The sequence below is a fragment of the Eretmochelys imbricata genome, chromosome 27 (assembly GCF_965152235.1).
Source record: "Eretmochelys imbricata isolate rEreImb1 chromosome 27, rEreImb1.hap1, whole genome shotgun sequence".
In the NCBI taxonomy this organism is placed as follows: Eukaryota; Metazoa; Chordata; order Testudines; family Cheloniidae; genus Eretmochelys; species Eretmochelys imbricata.
In genome coordinates this window covers 9749528-9775232 of record NC_135598.1, presented here as the reverse complement: position 1 = coordinate 9775232, position 25705 = coordinate 9749528, and the positions used below count along the sequence as shown (strand labels likewise).

The 25705-nt window shown below is 54.4% G+C and overlaps 1 protein-coding gene and 1 non-coding gene across 2 annotated transcripts in view; both read left to right on the top strand.

Annotated features, from left to right (window-relative positions):
- Positions 1-3872: 3872 nt before the first annotated feature.
- The window catches only part of NGFR (nerve growth factor receptor), a 37006-nt gene continuing 15173 nt past the window's right edge, over positions 3873-25705 (top strand). The window contains exons 1-2 of the mRNA XM_077806504.1: positions 3873-3917; positions 13307-13448. Coding sequence (XP_077662630.1) covers positions 3873-3917; positions 13307-13448 — 187 coding nt within the window. The remainder of the gene's footprint in view (positions 3918-13306; positions 13449-25705) is intronic.
- Positions 7865-7975, top strand: LOC144258179 (U5 spliceosomal RNA). The gene has a single exon (XR_013344644.1). It is a non-coding gene; the product is annotated as a U5 spliceosomal RNA (small nuclear RNA).

Here is a 25705-nt window from a genome sequence, read left to right as displayed (position 1 = left end):
TGTGGGGCTGGGAGGTGGTAGGAGTTAAGAGGAGGAAAGATAATTTAACTGACACTTTCCTGTTCACTTCTTTCCCTCAGGTGCTGCTCATGTCTAGCCCTGGAGCGTGGCAATTACACCAGTGTAGCCCCACCTTGCACATCACCTCTGAATGGGGGCCTTTGAGGATGTGGGGGTTGTTTCAGGGTCCATGACACCTGGAGTCGATTTGTAAACTCCCCGGAGTTTGGAAGGCATTCCCAGGGAGCAGCAAGGGACTTGTGTATTACTAGAGAGAGGAGTGGGAAGCACAAGATTAGTCATCTCCTTGTTCTGGATCTCCCCCATTGTAGCCACACCCCTTTGCCCTACAACCAGGCAGATCTCCCCATTGCAATCTTCTCAGCATTAGCAAAAAGAAAAGCTTGGTTTGTCACCACTGCTTCCAGCTCCAAGGGTTTGATCCTTGAGTGGGCACTGGGCTCATGTCCCAAAGACCAGCTCTGCCAAGTGGGTACTCAACTGAGGACCCTGCTCCCAAGCTTCACCCTGGACAGACAACTGAGTGGAGCCAGCAAACCAAACTTCAGATCCTGCCCTGGGGTGGGATGCACGTGTGATGCTACGTCTGGCTGATGAAGAACAAACCGTATCCTTTGTTTAATTTTATTGGACTTGAGCGAAAGGCTCTGAAAGAGGGACTTTCCTAGAGATCCTTTGTAGCTGCTCATGAGAGCAGACTGAGCTGCCCAGAAGAATACAGCTGCCCCACTCGTGCTGTTTGACCCCATCCGCTTTGGCAGGTCGATAGCTCGCGTTTGTGAGAGGAAACGCAGCCTGAACCGATCAATATGACAAAGTCCTTACTCCAGCAGCAGGAAGGCTTGCAATGGCAGGAAGGCAGCCCAGAGCTGTCTGCGGGGAGGTACCACCTCTTCATTACAAGCCGGTTAAGGAAGGGTGTTTAACATATGGGTGAATGCCCAGCTGCTCTTAGCAAGGTGAAGCCCGTCACGCTGCATCTCGCAGCCAAGCAAGGTGTAGTAACGACGGCTATAAACCAGTGCTACAGTCATCATCTGAAAAACACACCCCGCAGTCATGCTCCTGCCTTCAGCGGTGGGCGCTTCATTGCCAGGAAGATAGATTCAGCTGGAGGCAGTTCAAAGGAGAGCGTCAAAAAAAAAAAAAAAAAACCAAAAAACCATCGGGGAGCTGCAGGGCTTGATTTGCGAGGCAAGATCAGAAGAATTGAAATATCTTGGCTGAGCAACTGCTCTGCAAGACCCTGGTCTCCGCCTGCAAATGCCGGAAGGGGGCGGAATGCACGAGGTTTAATGAGGCACAGCGGGATGAGCAATGGGGAGGAAACCGGCGAAGGACAATAACGCGCGAGTGGGGGGATGTCTCTTGGGCCTGGGGTGTCAGAATGCTGATGCCGGGAAGCAGTGAAACAGTCTCCTGGAGCGATTGAAAACTAAACTGGGGCAATGGATTGGAGACTGGAGGGAGGAGGGGAAACTCCTGCACCAGCTGGGGGTGGACCTTTAATTTCTCACTCAGGCAAAAATCCCACAGCACTCACCTAGGGGTGGGAGGGTTTGGCCTTCTTAGATGCTGCCAGGTTGTGGGTCCTGGCCGGAGGGCAGGACGGTATCTTAATTAAGGCCATTCTCCTCCTTTGGCTTGGTTTTTCATTCACCCATTTCCAGCGAACTCCAGAGCTGGGCCAGATCCTTAACTTGCTTTCCTAGGCCAAAGTCCCATTGTCTCCCAGTAAGGACTGGGGAGGATCGAGTACATAGGTTGGGGTGCAGAAAGGAAGTCACAGCGCCCCCCTCTCCTCCCCCCTCCCGCAACACCCCCCCCTTGAGTTTCATCCTAATTCTCCACTTAACATTAGAGAACAGGCTCACGTTCCCCCATGCCTTGCCCTGCCAGCTGCTGCTGGAGCCATCTGGCTTCGAGAGCTCCTTGTCCCCCGGGGTTAGGGGACATTTTGGGAGGGGCAGGAACGCCGAGGCCCAAGGGAAGAGCGCCCAGCCAGCAGGAGGCTGCAGAAACCAGGTCTGTGCACAGAGGAGGGAACTTGCTGCCAATCAAGGAATCAACTCACCGTTTTCTTTCTTATTATATGTATTATTGTAGCACCTACTGACCCCAACTGAGGTCAAGGCACCTTTGTGCTCGGTGCTGTAAAAACCCGTAGCAGCAGACAGCCTCTGCTCCAAACAGCTGGCAATCCAAACAAAGGGAGCGTTCTATTGCACCTGTGTTACAAATGGGGAAACTGAGGCAGGGAGTGTTGTTTTTTTTAAGTGACTTGCTCAAGGTCACATGAGGAGTCTGCAGCAGACCCTTGGAAATGAGCCCAGATCTCCTGAGCCCCAGAACAGTGTGGTAGCCCCAAGACCACCCTTCCTCGCTTGCAGTGAGGGACAAGGGGAATTTTACCTTAATAATAAAAACTGCACTACAGTGTTCTCCAGTAATGGCCCCAAACAGTGTCGTTACAGTGTTTAATTAATACAATACACAACCATAATCTCTCCACACACTATGGTAGAACAGGATTCTTCCGATTCTCCCCTGCAGCATGGGCCCAGTGACCCTAATGCCAGCATCCCTGGCCAGGACAGGGGAATTGCTTGCCCCAGTATAGGGCAATTCTCTGGAAGTTAGGGCCTGGGTAGTTCCTCCTCTGCACACCCCTTTCTGCTGCCGATGTAGGGACAGGGACTGGAGGGAAAAGGAATGTGACTGACTGGCAGTCCCTGGTTGATGTATCAGCCCCCAGGGACCGCCAGCAGCTGGGCTCGTTTAGAGCAGCCTTCAAGCTGCTCTGAATTATGCCGCACACCCGAGCTGCACACAGCTGGCCTAGTTTCAGGAGGGGCAAAAGACACTTCCTTGCTCCCCTCTCCGCCAAACTGTACTGGACGCGTCTCCACTGTAACGGAGGGTCTGGCCCAAACATTGTGGACCATTCTTGTAGAATACTATGCTCGCTTTTAAAGAAGGGACTCTGACGTCTTTGGGACCCGGGCTGCACAAGGGCAGTCTCCAGTCTTCATTCCCATCTGGGCAGCCCTCTCCACACCAGCAAGCTCTGACTTAAAAGAGGACCAGTGGGATGGGCAGGTGAAAGGGGGAATTTAGCCTGCAGGTCATCTTCCTCTTCGGGCTGCCTCACCCAGGGGCCTCAACCCGATGGAGGCTTCTGGGTGCCGCTGTACCACAAATAAAGACTAAAATAGACAGGAGCAAAGGTGGACAGACAGATGGGGGGGTGGGTGGGAGGGATGCTGGGCTGGGTAGATGGATTTGGGGGAGGGGGGTAGGCATAGGTGGGTAATACAGAAGGTCCCCAATGAAAGCAGTCCATCGGCCCTGTGTGTAGCCCTTCTCCTGGAAACCCAGGCCATTTAGCTGCCATTCAGCGTTTCCAGGGCCATGCATGGCAGCTGGCGAAGGGGAAGGGAGCTGGAAGTTGCCTGCTGGTTCTTGTCAGTTTTGTGCATTTCCCAGCTAAATTGTCTCCCAGGCTCCTTTCCGAAGCGTCTCTGGCTGAGCAGGCAGATGCCAGCGTGTGTGTGTGTTACAATATTCCTGGGGGTGGAGGGGAAGTGTGTGTGGGGGGGGGGGCGGCACAGGGAGGAGGGGCTGCTGCAGTGACTTGGGTTTTTGAAAAGCCACCCAGCCAGTGGGAGAGCAGCATCGATCGTTTTAATGAAGCGGGGCTGAGCTTCGGGCTCAGAGGCAGGTGCTGTCCCGCAGCCAGCCGGGCTGCGTCCCTCTTCCGACCTGAGCCCGCCGGGGAGGTGAGAGGCTGCAGGGGCCCGGGGGGAAGCGCCGCTCGCTCTGCCCCGTCGCGCCCGCCCGCGGGAGGGACCATGGGGAAGAAGCTGCTGCTGCTGCTCCTGCTGCTGGTCCCAGGGGTGAGTCAACCTGCGGGCTCTGGCGGCGCCCCGGGCCCGGGGAAGGGGAGCCGGGTCCCGGGGGGGGACCGTGCGCTTGGAGAGCCCCGGAGGAGGAGGCAGCCCCGCGCAGGGCGGGTGGGGAAGGGGGGCAGGCGGGCAAAGGGATGGGGCGGGCGCGGGGGGCAGCCGGACGCAGGGAGAGAGGCGGGCAGTGTAGCGGGACAGGGGACGGGTGTCCGGGCACAGGCGGGACGGGCTGGGGGGCTGGGGGGAGCAGCCGGATCTAGGGATGGAGACAAGGGGTGCAGCGGGTCAGAGGGGACGGCGGGGCAGAAGGGCTGCGGGGGGTACCCGGGCACAGGGGGACGGGGGAGTGGTTTGCGGGGGAGCGGTGCGGGAGGTACCCGGGCACAGGGGGACGGGGGAGTGGTTAGCTGGGGAGCGGTGCGGGGGGTACCCGGGCACAGGGGGACGGGGGAGTGGTTAGCTGGGGAGCGGTGCGGGGGGTACCCGGGCACAGGGGGACGGGGGAGTGGTTAGCGGGGGAGCGGTGCGGGGGGTACCCAGGCACAGGGGGAGTGGTTAGCGGGGCAGAAGGGCTGCGGGGGGTACCCGGGCACAGAGGGAAAGGGGGGTGGTTGGGGGGGAGCGGTGCGGCGGGTACCCGGGCACAGGGGGACGGGGGAGTGGTTAGCGGGGGAAGGGGTGCGGCGGGTACCCGGGCACAGAGGGACGGGGGAGTGGTTAGCGGGGAAGGGGTGCGGCGGGTACCCGGGCACAGAGGGACGGGGGAGTGGTTAGCGGGGAGCGTTGCGGGGGGTACCCCGGCACAGGGGGACGGGGGAGTGGTTAGCGGGGAAAGGGGTGCGGCGGGTACCCGGGCACAGAGGGACGGGGGAGTGGTTAGCGGGGAAGGGGTGCGGCGGGTACCCGGGCACAGAGGGACGGGGGAGTGGTTAGCGGGGAGCGTTGCGGGGGGTACCCCGGCACAGGGGGACGGGGGAGTGGTTAGCGGGGAAAGGGGTGCGGCGGGTACCCGGGCACAGGGGGACGGGGGAGTGGTTAGCGGGGAAGGGGTGCGGCGGGTACCCGGGCACAGGGAACGGCGGAGTTAGTGGGGGAGCGGTCCGGGTGGTACCCTGGCACAGGGGGAGTGGTTAGCGGGGGAAGGGGTGCGGCGGGTACCCGGGCACAGAGGGACGGGGGAGTGGTTAGCGGGGAGCGTTGCGGGGGGTACCCGGGCACAGGGGAGCAGCGGGGTGGGGGTACCGGGGTACAAGGGGACTGGGGGAGGGGTTAGCTGGGGGGAGGGTTACAGGGGGACGGAGGGAAGGGGGTTAGCCGGGGGGAAGAGGGTTCGGGGAGAGGTACCCGGGCACGGGGGGAAGTTAGCCGAGGGGTGCGGGGGTGGAGGATGGCCAGGCAGGGGGGTGCAGAGCGGTGGGCTGCTAGGCACAGTGTGTGGAGGGGCACAGAGAGCAGGGCTGGGCTGTGACCTTCTCCCCTCTGGACCGGGCACTTTGCCTGGAACATGCTCCGTCCCCTTCCCTACAGCTGAGCCCCGCCCCGGGGGCTCCATCCAGCCCAGGAGCTGAACGCCCACAAAGGGATGCTGAGGGGCTTTAAATCAATGCACGCGGCTGGGCTGGGGATCATGCGGCCAGACTGGCCCCTGTGATGCATCCATCCAACACCCCTTCCCTTCTCTTCCCTCCACCCTCTCCATCCACCCACCCCTTTCCCCAACCCATCCACCCACCCCAGCAGCCCCGTCCCCTCCCTTTCCCGACCCCTCCTCCCCACTCACCCGCCTGTGCCCCTTTCCAGACACTCCCCTGCTGCTATCCCTTTCCCAGGGATGGGGGTGGGGGCAAAATCTCTCCAACACCCTCAGGCGTCTGGTTGAACGGCCTGGCAGCTTCCAGTGTCCCTGCTCGGGGTGCTTCAGACACCCATCCCTGGCAGAGAGAGGGGAAGCCCCAGCCCAGGGAAGGTATCAGCCAGCAGACCCCTTTCCACAGCTGGCTCAGTTCAGCTAACCTCACCCTTAGTCTGGATGGCAGCCCAAGTGCCTGGACCCCTGTGACCTTCACACATAGCAGAAGGGGCTAGCAGGGGGCCAGGGGTTTCTCCTCTAGTCTGGGGCCCCCTGAGGGCATCTGCCCCCATGAGATCTGGGCTCCCACCCGAGCAGGAGCTAGGGGATCATAGAGCAATTGTGCTTTGATTGCTAAAGCACCCCTCTCCCGCCCTCCCTGGGTTCTTGTGGGGGCACCAGCCATTCAAATATGATAGGGGACAACCATTAAAAGCATTGCACGGGGGAGAGTGTGAAAGGCCAGTGAAATATTCACAAGCCAAAGGCAGTGACCGAGCAGAAGAAAAGGCCCCTAGGCAGAGGTATATTATAAATCCCTAGGAACAGAGGAATTGCTAGCCCCACTCAGATCCACAGCCTGGGTAGGAGTGGATGTTTCTGTGGATATCAGGACTATCCAGAATTATGAGAGTTACTGCTGAGCACATTTTGGAGGGGATTTTAAACCTCATACTTCAGGGCTTGAGCCAACCTCATTTATTTAAAACCATTTTGCACCTCCTTAGCCCACAACTTGATCTACAGAGCAGAAACAGGCCAAGGACCCCCAGTGCTCTCCCTGCTCAGCTGTGACCCAGAGGGATCACCTCTGGGGCTCAAAGGGGTGTTCACTTGTACCCTTGATTCTCTGCTGAGACAGCCAGCCGAGGGGCGTGTGAGTGGGGAGGTAGGCAGTTGTGGACTGCAATGAGCACATCTGCCCCTAGAAGGTAGAGAGACACCCATCAGCCCACTTCACACAGACCACCGAACAGATGGAAATAACTTTCAGTCATCACCGAGCTGCACTGGATTGGAACCGCTTGCTTAGAGCCGAAAGGCTCAGTGTCCCATTACCAACCCCAACCAGCAGATAAACTCCTTGGGAGGAATAGGAAGGGAAGGGGAAGGGTCTTCAGTTTGGTCAGCGCCGTTCTCAGGTGGCAGGATGCAGAGAGAAACTGCCCATGTGGGGCTGTGACTTGCGAATGACCCAGGCTGTAGAATTCAGATCCAGATTTCAGATGTCCCCAAAGTATGGGGGTTGTTCTGAGCTGGCATTTTGGTTCTGCTGGTTGTGGCCAGTGAGGCTAGTAGCCATGGAATGTGACAAGCCTGTGGGGCAGTATGGCTCCAGGATTTTGGGCCCATCTCCAGCTTGAAGTTTGCCCCAGGTCTCCTGTTCAGGATGAAATCTTTTTCATGCCAGAGATTTACTGGTAATGTGCCCTGCTACCATGTCCTACATGTATTCCAGGGTTTATGATCAATCATCCTCTTCCTTAAAAAAACAAAACAAAACACACACACCCCACCCACACACACCAGCACAACTTAAAAAGCAATTAAAAGCTCATGGAGGTGTCAATCTCCCCTTCTTGTTCCAGCTGTCATAATGCTTTATGGGGTTAATACCTGTGGCTTTGTCAACAGGAGTTGTGTTAATAACATGCACATTTCGTTGGACTAATGTAGACCATGTGCCCTCCTATAAATGTGTTAATCTTTATGGGAGTTTTCAGTGCTCGGGACGCAGAGCGGAAAGGGAAAGGCAGGCTGGCAGGGAGGCTGGATTCTGGAACCTGGGAATGGAAGTTATATTTTCCACATCATTTAGTAGCACTGAGGGGAGGGATTGCCAAGGAGCAGGGGGCATTGCTCATTTCTTCTTACCTTTCCTGGCAAGAATTACAACAGGGGATGCAGAGTGTGGGCTGTCAGTCAGTGGCCCCCGCCCCCGGCAATCAGATTGCCAGGGATTAGCCATATCTCACAGCTGCTCTCTCCCAGCAGGGGGCACTGCAGGGAGTACTGGCCGCAGGAAAGCCTGTATATTTCACTTCTAGCTTCTAGGAACCCTGGCAGAGGCTGGGGTAAGAGCCTGGCTATACTTTGGTTTCTTTTCAGATCATATAAATCTTTCACCTTTTACTACAGATTTCTGTGGAGAGGAACATTTATGAGTTTCTACCCAATTTTTTGAGGCTTCTTGGTAACCCACTTCATTCAGTCCCTGCCGGCCTGAGCAGACTGGGGCCGAAAGCACAGCTGCTTCGGTCCCATTCGTTCCCAGAGCTATTCATAGTAAGAAATGTGAGCAGCTGGTTTGTTACTCCAGCCCCAGCCTCTGGCAAGAGGAGTCACTGCCGGAAAGGATGCAGGACAAGTCACTGAATGTTGACCCACCTACTGCCGTCCTTGCCCCTGTCATCAGGGGTCACTGTGGGGTGATGCAGGAGGTGAGTAGGGTGACCAGATGTCCCCATTGTATAGCGACAGTCCTGATATTTGGGGCTTTTTCTTATATAGGCGCCTATTACCCACCACCCCCTGTCCCAATTTTTCACACTTTCTGTCTGGTCACCCTAGAGGTGAGCTGGGTGTGATGGCTCTTAAAGCAATTTCATCTGGAGTCATTTGGGAACTTTTTGATGACACTTCCCCCTCTCGTTGTAGCCTTTTGGCGGAAATTTGCCGGTTTTAATTAAACTTTCACCAGGAAGATTCCTTGGGTCAGGATGGAATTTCTGAGCAAAACGAGAGCAAGCCCCCTCACCATGTGATAGCCCAGTGGTTAGGGCACTCAGCTGGGCTGCCGGGGGTGACCCGGGTTCAAATGCCTGCTCTAAATCAGGTAGAGGGAGACTGCATCTGAAGCTGGTGGAATCAGGCAGAAGAAAGCCTTGAGTCAGGGTGTTTCTTTGCCCTAGTCACAGGGCCCTTGGCTTTTCTCTCTCTCTCATGTTTTGTGGACAGGTTTGAAAGGTTTCGGTTTCCTTCTGAGGCGGAATGTAAACACATTTTGAACCCTCAATATTTTTCACCAAATGGGATGATTTTCTTCTGGCCAACCCTAATTTAATTCTTACCTTCTTCCAGCAGGGGGCACCGTGGAATGCTGTAACCCCCCCAGCTTCTCCAGTCCCAACCTCACCCAGCAGAGAGGCCCTAGACCCGAGTTTCTCAACCCCGTGGGTCAGCACCCGACATTGGGTCACCGGAATGTGTCAAAGGGCCCCGAGGCGTGGGGCTGGCTGGGCTTGCCTCCCTGCTCCAGGCACTGCAGCCTCTGGGGTCCCAGCGTGGCGCAGGTTGGCCGAGCCGTCAGGCTGACGGGAGTCCGGGTAGACTAAATTTGAGTGAGTGGTGCTGCAACCCCATAAGCCAGGTCACAACTCCACTCCCACCAATTTGGTCCAGTCAGGTTGCAATGCCTGGAGCAGGAGAGCCGAGCCCAGCCAGCCCCACAGCACAGGAGCTGCAGGACCCGCCATTGTGGGGTGAGTGCTGGGCAGGACCCAACCCTCTCAGGAGACAGAATCCGACCGAAACCACCCCAGGGCCTCCGCCCCCAGACTATTTACTGGGTCGTGACAGGCCATAAGCATCTACAACTGGGTCCTGAGCCCCGAAAGGTTGAGAACCACGGCCCTAAAATAATGATACAAGAGCCTGTGAGGAGCTTGCAGTTACTACTTTACTTACCAGGGAGCCTTCTTAGCCTGGATATGCCGGCTTGAGCATGAAGCCCCATCTCTTGGGGTCACTCGTGTGATGCAACGTTTACAAGAGGGTATGTGTACCCGGCAAAGAAAAACACCGTGGCACCGAGTATCAGAGGCCCGGTCAATTGACTGGAGTTTGCGGGGCTTGGGCTGCGGGACTAGAAATAGCCATGTAGACATTCAGGATCGGGCTGGAGGGCAGACTCTGAGCCACCCCCTTCACGTGGTTTCAGAGCCCAGGGTCCAGCCCAAGCGAGAACGTCTACACTGCTGTTTTGAGCCCTGTGAGCCAGAATCACTTGATCCAGCCTCCAAGGCTTGGTGCCGTGGGTCTTTTATTGCAGTCGTGCCCAGAGAGAGTCATCCCAGACCCTCACGAGTTAACCGTGCTGCCGAATGCAGTGCCAATGCCCACATGCTCTCAAGCGCCGGGTAATTGGAGCCCTTTGTCATTCAAATGCCTGTAATTGGCGCGCCCTTGTCTAACACCAGCATCTGTAATAGACAGAGCACAGAGTTTATTAAATGGACACTGGGAAAGGAGGCAGAGAATTGGCCGAGGGAGGTGCCCGCTGTGCAGGGAGCTGAGCTGGCTTGCGAAGGCACTGGGTTCCTTCGCTCAGCTCGTCTCCCTTGCGTGGCGAGGGGCGGGTGGGCAAGAGAAATTGCCAGGAAAGTGTCTTTCCTGCCTCGTTTTTTTTTTTCCCCTGGCAGGGTTTGTCTTGAGAGATTTTTTTCAATGCTGTATTTTCATTTCTGGCATGAATTGTATTGCTCGTGAAAGGTGCAGCAGGGAGATGCTGCTTTAGAGTCCCGATGGGCTTGATAACTGTACCAGACACCTACCCGGCACAAGAGTTAACCTACTAGTTAGAGGCTGATATTATCATAGAATATCAGGGTTGGAAGGGACCTCAGGAGGTCATCTAGTCCAACCCCCTGCTCAAAGCAGGACCAATCCCCAATTTTTGCCCCAGATTCCTAAATGGCCCCCTCAATCATTGAACTCACAACCCTGGTTTAGCAGGCCAATGCTCAAATCACAGAGCTATCCCTGCCCCCAACTATGGAAGTCAAGAGGGGGTGTGGTGGTGAGAATCCAGAAGCTCCTCTCCCAGTTTCTGGGAACAGGGGTGGGACTGGGATTCCTTCCAGTGATGCTCGCCCTAGACTCTGCTCCATCTTGTGTAGCTGCTTCTGGCTATTGGTGGCAGATAAAGGTGAACTCCCTATGTTTGCTGGAAGGAAGGAAGAACTTTTTCTCTCTTCCAACTCCTCTTAACTATTCTTCCCACACTCTACTTGCTGCTGCTGGAGAGGTCAGATTTCTGCTACTCTACCCATCTCCAAGTGACTTTTTCTTCATGAATAACTCCAATGCTTTCTTGTGTTGCTGCCCAGAGCAGCAGACTAAAACTGACATGATTCTTGTTCCCAGAGGCCATGAAACTGACCAGGCTTCTAGGTTTCATTCTGCTGCTATTTGAAGAAGCGGTAAGCAGCAGGCAAGCTATCTGTCTGCAGACTCAGGAAGACAGTGCTGCATACATTCCCATTTGAGAGGTTTTCTTCGGAAACCTAAAAGCTAGAAACACAATTAGTTAAAAAAAAAAAGTGAATCTTAAATTGCATAGAGATTGATGATTTATGCCTCTCATCATCCTCGCTCCCAGAACCACATTGGTCATTGGGGCACCATCATTGATAAGCAATCAACCAATTGTCTCCACCCCTGATGACTGTGTATCAGTGCTTGAGTCTCTCTGAAGTCCATTCCTGTCCACTCTTTTATGTTGCCAATCCATCTCTTCTTCTGTTTACTTCTTCTCTTCCCCTGTACTGTCCCTTGGAGGATGACCTTGGATAGGCCAGATGAGCTTGTTACATGGCCGTACCACTTCAGCTTGTGCTTCTTCACGGTCGTCAGGAGGTCTTCATATGACCTAGCGCTTTGAGTGATGATGTTACAGACCTGTTCGTTAGTGATGTGGTCGAAGTAGGAGATGGTTATCAAAGGATTAATTCAGAGTATTATGAGTTGGAGCCATGTTCCACCTCGCCCTTACTTCCTGTTTTAGTCAATGGAAGCTTCCCCTCTCCACTCTGTTGTGATGCAATTCAATAAAGTAGCAAGTTCCCAGCCTGCAGTGCTGTGAGCAGATTTATTTTTGTCGCACTGAGTGGTCGCTTCATGAAAATACCCCACCCCCAGGAAATGTTTCCCATTCAGCAGTAGCCAAGAGCATTGTTCAAGTATAGCTGTGTTTGTCGACGGCCCTGCGGGACCACTGCTCAGGACAAGGAGAGAGGTATTTCAGTCTCTCTGTCCCATGTATTCCTGGGCCTTTCTGTTGAGACCGTAGACATGGTTGGCAGTTAGTGCCAGTGGCGGTCGGCTTGTGACGTGCAGAATGGAAAGTGGCGTGATGCTGCCAAGCTCATTTCATGCAGAATGCCAGATAGCACCTTTTGGTCCCTGCCTGGGCTAGTTTTGCACGGGGGCCCAGAGCCTCAAAAGTATTTAGGCGCCCAACTCCCCTTGGTGGAAGGCTCTGAATCTCGTTACCATGCCCTGAGCCATCCAATTCTCCCCTTCATCTTTTTGTTACCACAGCTCATACAAAGCGGCTGGCTGCTTCTACCGACAAGCATTGCAGCGGGGAAAAATAATAGCCTTTGCAAGACGTAACCTTTGCCAACACTCGGCCGCTAGCTGTCTCTTCTAGGGAAGCAGATGCCGCGTTGCTAGGGAGGGTGCTTGACAGCAAGAAGCACTTTATGAAGTTAAAGCACCCAGCCCTCCCACTTCTCAGAAAGGTTGGCCTCACTCATCTGCCGTTTACCAAACCCACATGATGCATATGCAGCTCTGTCCTAACCGCGCAACTTGTGGCGTGTTATTGCTTCCATACGCCAGGGCAGGATTTATTTAGAAAGCAAATACCGTTGCTTCCATTAGACAGTGATATAGCTGAATCCCTTGGCACCATAATTACCAAGCACTTCAAAGCGTGCGCTTCCATTATCAGGCCTCGGAATTCAGTCCTGGAGCTCAAGCAAACCACGGTGCACTAGGCGTAGGGTGACCGGATGTTCCGATTTTATAGGGACAGTCCCGCTATTTTGGGGCTTTGTCTTAGACAGGTGCCTATTACCCCCCATTCCCTGTCCTGATTTTTCACACTTGCCGTCTGGTCACCCTAACTGGGCGAGGGTTTGGGATGGTAGGGTTTAAAACTCAGTTAGCTTTTCAGCTCTCCCACTGGGTGGCCGCAGCGACCTTGGGCAAGTCTCTGAGTCTCTGTTTATTCCCCTGCATCCGTTCGACGTCACAGGGATGGTTGGAGGGTTAGGTGGTTAACGATTGCAGAGTGCTTTGAGATCCTTTGATGAAAGGCTCTATAGGAGTGCGACTAAGGAGTGCAATAGGCACCCAGAAGAACCCAGCCTCCCCCACCCCACAATGTGCTGTGCCGGCGGAGGGCAGAATCCAGACACTTGGTTGCTCTCCTAGCTGATCTCACTCTAATGCTTTTGGGGGCTTTATTGGGGAATGGGAATTTGGGGCAGCGGGGGGAGGAGGGGAACGACACTCCTTAATCCCTTTCTTCTCCCAAGTCTTTGATGTTAATAATAGTAGGTAGGTGAGCTCATCTTAAACCCAGATGTTTCCAATCAAGTGCATTTTAGGCTGGGGCGTTTTGATCATGCTGGACACCCCTCCTGCTGGTGGGATTGAATTTATTTAGTTACTTATTTCCTCACCCACCCCACCTGCACAGCAAAGAGACTGACCCGATCATTCTGTTTCCCTCCCGTGGCAGGGGCCGGCATGGGCTGCGAAGGAGAAGTGTCTCACCAAGAGGTACACCACCAGCGGGGAGTGCTGCAAAGCCTGCAACCTGGGCGAAGGGGTAGCACAGCCCTGTGGGGTGAATCAGACGGTCTGTGAGCCATGCCTGGACAGTAAGTAGCTTGTGCTCTATTTCACCCCTGCAGCGAGCTTTGGAGGTGGGGGGAAAACCGCCTGCTGCCTACTGCACTGGGGATAAAGCTGGGGGCGGGGGGTGTTGTGTTCCAGTAGAGGGGAGAGATGGCTGGGTGGAAAAGCCCTTGGGATCACTGGGTGCGTATTGTCTTCTCATGACTACAATACACAGAGCACCTAGGAAAAAGTGGGTATCCCCTTTGCTCTGTCATCCCATTTGGTACAGTCCTCACTCAGGTATCTGCTTGCTCCAGACTAGCGAATTGCTCTCACCTGCAATTTCTAATCCGCCCATTACTATGGTATCTGGTCTCCCTTTATATCATTTAAACCCATTCCCCCCCTCACAGCAGGTGGGATATAACAAATAGACCATATCCTCCACAAACACGATAACCACTGTCACCGAAGCCTCTCAGCTGCAGAAGGCCGGTGTGGCCTCGCGGTCTGATCAAGCCAGCTCCCCGTCTGCATGTACCCACTAACTTGCACATCCAAACGGCAAAGGGGTTTCTGGGCTTTCTCCCCCTGAGCCCTCCTCTGAGATACCAGCCCTTTGCGTTTTCTTCTACCGGCCATTTGTTTCATTCCCTCCTTCCTTGGGGTCTCTATTCCTCTCCACACCCACTCAGCCCCTTCCCCTGGGCTTGCACCGGCTGATGGCAGTTGCTTGGTTCTCTCAGACGTTTGGGAAATTATCTCTGTCTTGCTTAGCTGTACGGTCTGCCCAATGGGATGTTTTCCAATGAGCCTCCAACCCGGCTCTTTTACAGTATAATAAGAAAGTGGAATTAGACCGACCATTTAGCAGGGGATGAGGACAAGGTAGCCCCAGTAGGACAAGGAAACCAGCTGTTTGATCACAGATGGATGAAGGCATTTTGTCGCCATCAGATGCTTCATATGTGCTAGTGATCTCAGTGCACACGAAGTGATGAAATGATTGAGCGATTATTTCTGTAGTGCCAAGGCTGTGTACGGTGCTTTGCAGAGAAAATAAAAACACCAGCCCCCCCCCATCCTCCACCACCAGGGCAGTCTGCCCTGCAAATATTTACTATGGCAGGAAAGTGCCGAAATGCTGCTGGTTCCAACCGTTTGCAGCGAAATCCGCACAAGCCAAAACGCTGTGGTGAAGGGCTGCGTGACGGTTTGTTGCACAATTCTTATTTTGACCCAGAGCAAAATTGAAAATGCTGCAGGGGGAGAAGACCTCCCTGAGGACAAGGCTTCCCCTGTGGAGGAGAGATCCTTGGGGAGAGTGTCTCCTGAAAACAATTTTTGGAAGAGAGGGGACTGGTGCAGGAGAGGGTGCCGACTGGGAGGGGGCTGTGGGCAGGTGATCTGACTTGTTAGAGGAAAATGCTCTATGGCCTGTCGTCCTGCACTGGCTAAAAATATCAACCTTCCTGCAAAATCAATGAATGCCACTTACCCTCGGAGTGAATGGCAGTAAGGACTCTGGATATTGAATACCAGCCCCGCTGTCTGACCTTGGAGGAGAAGCGTGTTAGCACCCTGCAAAGCAGCTTCTACCAGGGAGCAAACCCTGCCCCGAGAATATGCTGGTAACTCTCTTTAGGTCTCTCACCGGGTAACTCCCTGAGCAGGGATTCCATGCTGATGCGCCTTTACAATCACGCAGAGCAAATGCTGCATGAATCAGGTCCCAGGGAGACATGCCAGCTCTTCATTCCAGAAGGAAATGTGGATTTGGAAGAAGATAATTCCCACCCGGGTAATGGAGGGAGTGCGTATGCAGTAAATGTTGAGTGAATGTGAATGGGAGTGAACATGTCCTTGGATCACACTTGTTTGTGCGGGCAGATGGGTGTATCATGACTATGGCTCTGTACTTGCACAAGTGTGTGTTGTGCCCCCCTTTCGAGGCTTTTTCTCTGAAGGTAACAGCCTACTACTGCTGCTGGTTAGTGATGTTCCTCCCTTAGCTCAAGTCTGTGCTATGGACCTACAGGTTAACCACTCCTGGGGTTGGCTCCGTGTGCAAGTGTTTGCATGCTGTCTCTGTGGACCGTAGCTGTATTTGTGGCGGGCATGCTGTTGGCTTTGCCATGCAGCGGCAGCTTTGTGCGCGCGGCCTGCTGGAAGCCAGGCTCCCAGCCTCTTTCACAGATGACGGTATTAATCCTCACGGACACATGTTCGTTCTCCACTCTGGGCTTTCGAGTCGTTTCCACTCTCACAACCTCAGAGTGGGGACATGACATTTTTCTGCAACTCCCCTCCCCTCCCCCGCATCCTTCCGGCTGGGATGCATTCTCCCCTGCAGGATGGAGCCATTCCAGGTCTCATCATGTGATTCCCTCCGGGAATGTGTGCGGAGGGCGGTATTGAGAAAGCAGGATCAGAACTCGGGTGCAGCACTAGAGCGTCTGTCCATTAATCTGCACGTGGGTGGCTGTGTGTATAAATACACGTGTTTCTGTTTTACGTGCCCAGCTGACCTTGACATGTCTTTGTATAGCTGGCGTGTGTATTCCCATTCTGCTGCTAGGACTGGGTTTGCTCTCTGCTTTGTCACACCGGGGAGCTGAGCGACGCAACCAATCACTCATCAACAGGGTCTTGAGGTGTCCCCTCTCCCCTACCCCAGTGTCACAAAGTAATCCAGAGGCAGGAGTGGCTGGGGGTAGAGGGACTGAATGATCTAGATCAGGGGTTCTCACCCTTTTTCTTTCTGAGGCCCCCCCAGTATGCTATAAAAACTCCATGGCCCACGAGTGCTGACACCACCGGTTTTCTGCATATAAAAGCCAGGGCTGGCGTTAGGGGGTAGCAAGCAGGGCAGTTGCCTGGCGCCCCATGCCACAGGGGCCCCCACGAAGCTAAGTTGCTCAGGCTTCGGCTTCAGCCTAGGTGGCAGGGCTCAGGGAATACCGGGCTTCAGCTCCTTGAGGTGGGGCTTCAGCTTTCTGCCCTGGGCTCCAGCAAGTCCAATGCAGGCCCTGCTTGGTGACCCCCCTGAGACCTGCTCGTGGCCCCTCCCCCCCCCCCCCCCGAGGAAGCCCTGGACCTCTGGTTGAGAACTGCTGATCTAGATAATAGGGCAGCAGGCTGGAAAATAGAAACTCTGCCACTGACCTGCTGCATGCCCTTAGGCAAGTCATGTCACCTCTCCGTGCCTCAGTTTTCCCCGCCCTTTGTTTGACTTGCCTGTTTAGACTGTAAAATCTTCAGGGCGCGGATTGTCTCTTACTATGCGTTTGTCCAGCACCTAACATAAAGTGGCTACTTTAATGGAAATAATAAGGAAAAAACTATGATGAGAAAAGCTATAACTTGGAGGTCACTTTTTAAAAAACCCAGATTAAAATACGGGTCGTCTCAGAGCCAGGGGTGGCAGATGGGTCAGCTGGTCACTCTGCCCGCCTCAAGAGGGAGGGGCTCAAGGTCATCAGGGGAGCAGATGTGCCCAAGAGGCGCTGCTGGTGAAAGGAGAAGAATGAGTGTGACCCAATGGGGGTAGCTAGGAGCAAAGGGAAGCTGGGAGGCAGAACTTGCTGCCGTGAGCTCCATCAAGCCGTGGGACAGCCTCTCCAGTGCTTGGGGGCATTTGGGGGCATTTAAAATGAGAAAACAGTTGAAAAGATCCAGTAGGGACCAATCCCCTATTGTGATCCCTCGGGCGATGGATTGGCTGAGCTGCGGTAACAGCCTTGGTCCGTGTCTGATTGGAAGGAGCCCTCGGCCTTGATTCTGGTCTTGCTTGCACCTCTGTAGATAAGGAGCCCAGGGGCTATGCCAGTGTAAGGCCGGTGGCCGGCCCTGCAGAATCAAGCCCCTCGCCTCTCCTGTCCCAGATTCTGAGCCCTGCTCCCTTCCCTCTGTTCTTTGTGAAATATCGGCAGTGTGGAGCAATCCAGTCTGACACCGGCGCTGCTCCACGTGTGAGAATCCCTTGGGCTTTCATAGGAGCATCAGATGGCTGCAGAACCCACAGGATTCACCTTAGTGGATCGTAGCACGGGCGTTTCAGATCCACTAACCTACCGCCAAGCACTGGCTCAGACCATCGACCCATCAAATCCAATCTCCTGCCCCTGGCAGCTGCTACTACTTGGTGCTTCAGAGGGGGGGTGAGAAAATGGGTCTTCTGCAGCCTAGCCAGTTGTGAAAGGCTGTCCATGGTGTGGATTGGGTGAGACCGTTCCTTCTGGGCCTCAGCAGGGGATTGCCTTACACCCCGGAGCGTGGCATCTGCCGCCCCTCGATCACAGCATCCAGAATAATCGTGCAGTCGCTGGTCATTAAATGATGGAGCCCTCTAATAATCCAGCCCCATCGTTTGGCTCGGGTGACTGCCCACGGTTGCGGATTCCTCCAGTTTGCCCTGAAAAGCCTTTCCTTTGATTTGCTCCCAACTGGCCGGCCTCATTTATTGCAACTGATTCGACAACAGCAAGGCGCAAAAGACCATCAGTGCAAAACTCGGCCTGTGGAGGTGGAGAAGAAAACATCACTGGCTGCTGGGGGAAGGGGGGGAACCAGGTCTCCTTTCATGTTGAAGTTCAACCCCTGAGTCCTGCATTAGCCCAAGCAGCTGCATTCCCCCGCCCCGCCACCGCCAGCCTCTCCCGACCGCTGTCTCATGATTTATTTATTCATCTCCTCAGCATCCATCATTACATGGGGGCCTGCTTGATTCTCAGCTGTAATTGTTCAGCTTGCCTACCCGGCTGCCACTGAAAATGTGCCCACTCAGCCGATATGCTTTTCCGGTCCAGCTCCTCGGTCTAATGGCGTCCATCAATAATTCAGAATAATGTAAGGAATTAACCCAGGTTAATGGGAGCTGTGCACTCCGGCGTCTGACTGGGAACTGCGATGCCTTGGTTTGCTCAGAAAGGCAAGGGAGGTGATGGGGGCGGGGGGGAGTGGGATGGGTGAGAGGGAGAGAGAGCACAGGTTCATAGATATTAAGATCAGAAGGGACCATTATGATCATCTAGTCTGACCTCCTGCTCAACGCAGGCCACAGAATCTCACCCACCCACTCCTGCAATAAACCTCTCACCTATGTCTGAGCTACTGACGTCCACAAATCATGGTTTAAAGACTTCAAGGTGCAGAGAATCCTCCAGCAAGTGACCCGTGCTCCATGCTACAGAGGAAGGTGAAAAACCCCCAGGGCCTCTTCCAATCTGCCCTGGAGGAAAATTCCTTCCCGACCCCAAATATGGCGATCAGCTGAACCCTGAGCATGTGGGCAAGACTCACCAGATACCCAGGAAAGAATCTTTGTGCCAAGCTGGTGATGGGATAGGGGTGGGGGGTTCATGGGGGTCAGGGCCTGAATAAAATAGATTTGGGAGGTCTGATCTCCGTTCTGTGCTCAGTTACGACCACGAAATTGGCGGCCGCAGGAGAAGCCAAGAAAGCAGAGGTGGGCAGAGAAGAGAGAGCTGCTTCTGGGATGGAAAACTCAAATTAACAGATTTAGGAGGAGAAGAGGAATGCCCCCACCCCCCTACACACCCACACCCACTCCTTGAGGGGCTAAGGGGCCAGAGGAATGCAAATGATCTGCCGCTCAGCGCTCCCCGAGCTGGCTGGGACTGAACCGAGCCAGAGAGGATGGGAGTTGGCGAATGGCAACGCCGTGGGGTGCCAGGGTGTGTGTTTGGGGGTGCTCTCAGCCACAGAGCAGAGGATGGAAGCATCTTTCAAGGACTAGCAGGGGCAGCGATCTACCCCCCCAACCACCACCACCACGGCATACGGTACAGCAGGAGAGGATGGTGGGGAGAATGGTAATACCTGGCCAGTGCCAGCAGGGTGGTGCATGATATCCCTGCTCAGGGAGTTACCCTGGCACGCTCACCTTTCGGGATGCTCTGACCCGGCTTGGCGCTCCCAGCACAGTGGGGGGACAGATCGAGGTCGCCGCCAGGAACAGCCTGTTCACAGGCACCAATGTTTTCCCTTAATAGCCAAGCTAATAGTGATCAGCTGCTTTGGGCCACATGGGGACCCCTTTGCCTTTCATCGATAGCATCATCCTCCCTGTGATCCTTCGACACCGAGAACTGATGCTGCTGAATTATTGAGGACCCTGCCTAAAATAGCTAAACACGGCTGCTTTCCGCACCTCTGAACCAGCGCGCTTTCCTGCCAAAAGAAAAGTCCTCCAGCTGCATGGAGATGGAGCCACTGGGGCTTGACCGGCTGCCCCACCCTTTCCCGGACCTCCTGGCAGATGGCTGGGACAGCTCCGAGCTATTCACTATGGCCGAGGAGCCTCAAAGGTGCCTAACTCCCATTGGTCCTGGGCCCAAACACCCAGGCCTAGTGGACACTACGGAATGTCACCGTGTTATGTTTATTGACATGATGCAGACCCTGGGGAAGAGGAGGGGCCTGTTATGGCCTGTTAAATTCTGTCCAATGGCACGTCCGTGCGAGGAAAGATCAGCCTGTGATAAAGTCACTGGTCTGGGACTCATGTCACCACTGAGTTACACGCCTACGTGGGTCAATGGGGAGTCTGTGGCTACCATTGTCTTCTCCCGCAAGGCACTGCACATCCTACCATGGAAGACATGTCTAGCACTCCCTGCCAATACAGCGTAATGCCACAAGCCCGTGAACTAGCCATCTCTCCTTCAGGGCCGTACAGCCCTGTCAGGGAGGCCTCGGCTATCCAGTACTCATTGCTTGGCACTGACTATCTTGCCAGCTCCCGCCCTGTATCGAGTCTTCCACGTCTGGTTGAGCTTATGGAAAAAGGTTGGCGTGAGATCTCCTTGCCAGTCTGGTTATTGAGAGAGACAACTCCAGTGGATGATCTCCCAGCAATGGGTGAACAGAAAGGACTGAGAGCATTAGATTTGTCAGCCACCTTTAACCCCACTGACCACGAGATGTCACTGAGCAAGGGTGGTTCACAAGGTGCCCTCCCTGAGGGCTCCGGACCTTTGGAGTTCACTTCCTGGCAGCCTGAATGGGTCGGCCTTCAGGGGCCTACCTTTTCTCCTGGCTGGTGAGGAGATGAGCAGTTGGTAGGGCTGGGTAGTCATGGGTGGGACTCTGGGGAACGTGTGTGATATGTTGTCATGGGGTTGTTTCATTTGCTCAGTGGGAATTATAGAATATCAGAGTTGGAAGGGACCTCAGGAGGTCATCTAGCCCAACCCCCTGCTCAAAGCAGGACCAATCCCCAGTTTGTGCCCCAGATCCCTAAATGGCCCCCTCAAGGATTGCGCTCACAACCCTGGGTTTAGATTGTCAAGAGCACTGGATGGGCTGCTGCCTTCTCGAGAGGAAGGGTGGCCAAGTGGTTAGGACACAGGACTAGGGAGACCTGGGTTCAAGCCCAGAACTTTGGGCCTGTCACTTAGCCTCAGTTCTCCATCTGTACCACGCATCAGCGGTGTTGTGCGGCTCAGTACATTAGAGATGGTGAGGTTACTAGGTAACATGGCAATGGGGCCACCTTAGCTAGATGATAGTGCGTACAAATCTCAACAGATACATCTCCTTCTTCCTCAGCCCCACTTTGCCTTTATTCATAGAAGGGAGTCAGTCTGGCCCCCTGCCCAACACAAGCCAGAGAACCTCATGCAGGAATTCCTACATCCAGCTAATAATTTCTGTTTTAGCTTCATAGCGGTGTGGGCGGGATGTGTCATCCCACAGAGATCTGGCTTGTTCCTCTTCTCCCTTCGTTCAGGGCCTCCCAGTTCTCAGCCCATGATCTAGCCACCTCCTGTCTCCTCCTGTGACCCCACCATGACCCCCAAGTCTCCTTACTTGAATGCCCGTGCTCTGCGCTGGTAAGAAAGGCTCAAAGACCACAGCCCCCTCCCCAACTGCTTATTTCAAATGAAGCTGGATTCAGATCCAGCTCTGCCACAGACTCCCTGTCTGGCCTTGGGCAAGTCACTTAGGCTCAGATCCTCAAAGGTATTTAGATGCCCAACTCCCATGGGACTGGGAGTTAGGCGCCTAAAACCATTTGCAGATCCGGGCCTTAGTTTCTCTGTACCTCAGTTCCCCATCTGTCCAGTGGAGATAACACCACTGCCCTGCCTCCCAGTTTGTGGGAGGGAAAATGCATTAAAGGTCATGAGGTGCTCAGAGGCTACAGCGCCGGGGACCCTAAGTTCCAGCATGGGACAGGCAGCTAGCAAAGGGCAGGTTTAACCAAGACTCCGGGAGCAAGGCGGCCATGATGGCAGCATTCAATCCCAGCAGAGCACTTTGCGTCCTGTCATTCATCGGGATAATTGCTGTCTCCCGCGAACGTTCTCGGGAGATCGCCCAGGTAATTAAAGATTAATACACGGATGGATAACTTTCAAAATGAGGGGGAGGCTGAGCCGAGGATTCGGGTTAATCTCTCTGACACCTTTCTCCCCTGAAGAGGGGGGGAAGATTCGAAGGCCCGGAGAGAGGAACGAGGTCGGAGGCCCTGGCAGGTCAGAGCGGAGGAAATGAATTCAAAGGACGTAGATGAAGAGACAGTGACTGCAGGCCCTACAGGAACTCCTCTTCCCCGGGTTAAAAATAACTTCAGATGCTGGGGCTCCTCCCTGTAGCCATGGGGGCAGGGTGGGGGCCCCCAGGGCTCTTCTCTCCCCAACCCACAGGGCCCCCCTCTGTCGGGCCGGGCTAGGGACAGGGATAGCACAGGACTTGGAGGGGAACAGGCAGCCTATGCCCTGCGACGGTCAGCTCAGAGCAACCCATCGCCCAGCTCCTCTGCCCAGCAGGGCCTGTAGGCCAGGCCAGCCCTACCCCAGCACAGCACTGTAGCCCTTTAAAGTAGCCCCTGGCCTCCAGCCTGCTGCACCTCCAGCGAAGTCTTTCTCTTGTGATTTGAGTTCAGGAACTCAGCCAGAGGTTTATTACAGGAGTGGGTGGATGAGGTTCTGCAGCCTGCAATGTGCCGGGGGCCAAACAAGATGATCATGACGGTCCCTTCTGGCCTTAAAGTCTCTGAGCCCAGGAGTCTTGGGGGTCCTGGGGAGGGGAGAGGGAAGACAGCGTGGGATACGTGTGGGGGAGATTGATTTATGCTGAGGAATCAGTTCTGCAGGGTGCCGCTGAAACCGGAGACCAAGGAACCAAGGCTCGGGCAAGAGTCAGCAATTAGCATCGTACGCTCGTGTTTATATTGGGCTCCTGCATCTTGATTCTCTCCTGTTTTCCATCAGTCATTGATGGGAAACAGATGCAGCTAAACCAAATGGGGCGTGTGGCCGCTGTTTGGGGAAAATGGCTGTTCGGTGGGGGAATGGAGGGCAGGCAACGCCCCTCAAAATCAGCCCTGACAGGGCAAGGCAGAAAAAGCCTCAACGGTGTTAGAAGAGGAAGGTTGGCTTTGTTGATAAGGCACCGGGCTGGGATTCAGGAGATCTGACTTGGATTCAAGATTTAAATTGTAAACGCTTTGGTGCAGGGACTGTCAATCTGTTCTATGTTTGCACAGAGCCCACCACAGTAATACAACTTTGTAACATAAGAATAATTCCGGGTTCAAGTCCCATCTCCGCTAGATGTAGATGCCTTGTATAACCTTGGCCAAGTCACTCAGGCTGAGATCCTCAAAGCTGTTTAGGGGCCTAACTCCCATTGATTGATAATGGGAGTTTGGCGCCTAAATAGCTTTGAGGGGCGGGGCCTGTTTTTCTCACTCAGTGTCAGTTCGGAGCCTAGCACAACGGGACCCCCCAATCTCAGTTGGGGCCCTCAGACACTAATATAAAGAATAAGGCGAATGCCTAGAGCACCTTTGGGATCACGGAGCACTTGACAGGCTGTATTCAGAGGGATCCCTTAACAGAAGGCGGGTGGGCAGTTCAGGGGTGGAACACAGCAGCCCGTCAGTGCCATGTGACAGCAGTCACCCCCTACATCGACATACTTAGTGCCAGCTGCTCCCCTGCCCCTGAGGCTCTGGATGGATCCAAGCCCACAGCAGGCAGCCTCTAACACCAGGGCCTGCAAAGTAATGAGAGGTGGACTCCATAGCTGGGGAGGGATTAGCCTCTGTGGGGGACAGGTTGGCTCACAGGATGGGGTGTCAGCATTGGGAGGGGAGCAGGATTATAGGTACTCCACTTAGGAAGGAACAGTCAATTGCACACATACAAACTGGGAAATGACTGCCTAGGAAGGAGTACTGCGGAAAGGGATCTGGGGGTTATAGTGGATTGCAAGCTAAATATGAGTCAACAGTGTAATGTTGTTGCAAAAACAAGCAGACCTCATTCTGGGATGTATTAGCAGGAGTGTTGTAAGCAGGACTTTTGTGTTCGGTTCTGGGCACCACGTGTCAGGAAAGATGCAGACAAACTGGAGAAAGTCCAGAGCAGAGCAACAAAAATGATTAAAGGTCTAGAAAACAAGACCTGTGAGGAAAGATTGAAAAAATTCGGTTTGTTTAGTCTGGAGAAGTGAAGACCTAGAGGGGACATGATAAGTTTTCACGTCCATAAAAGGTTGCTATAAGGAGGAGGGAGAAAAATTGTTCTCGTTAACCTCTGAGGATAGGACAAGAAGCAATGGGCTTATATTGCAGCAAGGGTGGTTTAGGTTGGACATTAGGAAAAACTTCCGAACTGTCAGGGTGGTGAAGCACTGGAATAAATTGCCTAGGGAGGTTGTGGAGGTTGTGGAGGTTGTGGAATCTCCATCATTTGAGATTTTTAAGAGCAGGTTAGACAAACACCTGTCAGGAATGGTCTAGATAATACTTAGTCCAGCCATGAGTGCAGGGGATGGGACTAGCTGACCTCTCGAGGGCCCTTCCAGTCCTATGATTCTATATTGTGGTGCAGTAGCAGGAGAGAGTGGGCACCTGGGGGGTGCTGGTGGTGGGGTTGTTGGGGTGGGCTAGGCAGCTGCGAAGGGGGTGAGTGGACCCTTCTGGGGTAGCAAGCCATGGACTGGCAGCTGGAACACGGGCACTGCCAGACTGAATCAGAGCAGGGATCCCTCTAGCCCAGGGCCCTGTCTCTGACCATGGCCAGAGGGAGGTGCAAGAAACCCCTGCAGCAAGGTGTTATGGGATAAGCTGCCCTGGGAAAAATTTCCTCCTGACCCCCTGCCCCTCCCGCCAATAGCCTCCCCCGCTCACACCCTGGCATAGAATCGTAGAAGATTAGGGTTGGAAGAGACCTCAGGAGGTCATCTAGTCCAACCCCCTGCTCAAAGCAGGACCAACACCAACTAAATCATCCCAGCCAAGGCTTTGTCCCGGGCCTTAAAAACCTCTAAGGATGGAGATTCCACCACCTCCCCAGGGAACCCTTCCAGGGCTTCACCACCCTCCCCGTGGAATAGTGACACCACTTCCCTTCTCCACATGACCCTCAGGGAGGCAGACCTGAATGAGTGTGTGCAGTGAAACACTCTTTCACGCCCTCCCATTAGCAACACGTGCTAATTACACGGCAGTTATGCCAGAGGTTAGCTTGTGGCTATCAGTCCGGGGTCTCCCAACGAGGCAGGAGTTCAGAGGGCCTGCGTTAGCGAAGCCTGGGGCTGCCCCTCTGTTTGTGCGGAAAATTGTTCTGCTCTGATTACAGGGTTAACAGCAGCTTCCAGCAATCCGTTGTTAGGGTGAAGGGAACCCGGGTCGGTTTAGGCTGCTGTAGTTAGTGCCTTTCCCTCTCCTGAACTTCCCCTTCCTTATGGGGCTGGGTGGGTTTGGGGGTTTGCTATTGGAATCCCGAGCTTTTCCCCACTAGGCTGCTGATTCAAATCCAGCCAGAGGGAATGGCTTGTGAAATGAGCCACTGGTCTCAGTCCAGTGCCCTCTGGACAAGGAGCGCTATCATCCCCTTAGCACCGATGAGCAGGCTGGGGACTGGATGGGCCATGGAGAGTTAGGAGCCTCCACACCTTTGAGGCTCGGGGCCTGAGCTCCCGGGGAAAGGCAGGACAATGCGGAGCCATGATCTGGGGAAAGGGGACGTGGGTCTCCAGGGTTGTCAGTCTGGCACCTTTCACCAGTACCAAACACGCTTCCTAATAACAAAACCCTTAATTTCCTGGGTTTTTAAAAGCTTGGTGCTGCAGCTGCAGAGGGCTCTTGAATCTCCTCTTGTTCCAGTCGGGTAACAGCCACGTACAGCTAAAGAAGTTGCCTGCACTAGGACACGACAGAGCCCCAAGTTTTTGTCCTGCCGCAGCTCCTGCCTTTGGCCAGTTTGCATTGCCACCAGTAGCTCTGTTTAGAGGGGGACGCGATATAGTCTATAGGTCGGTG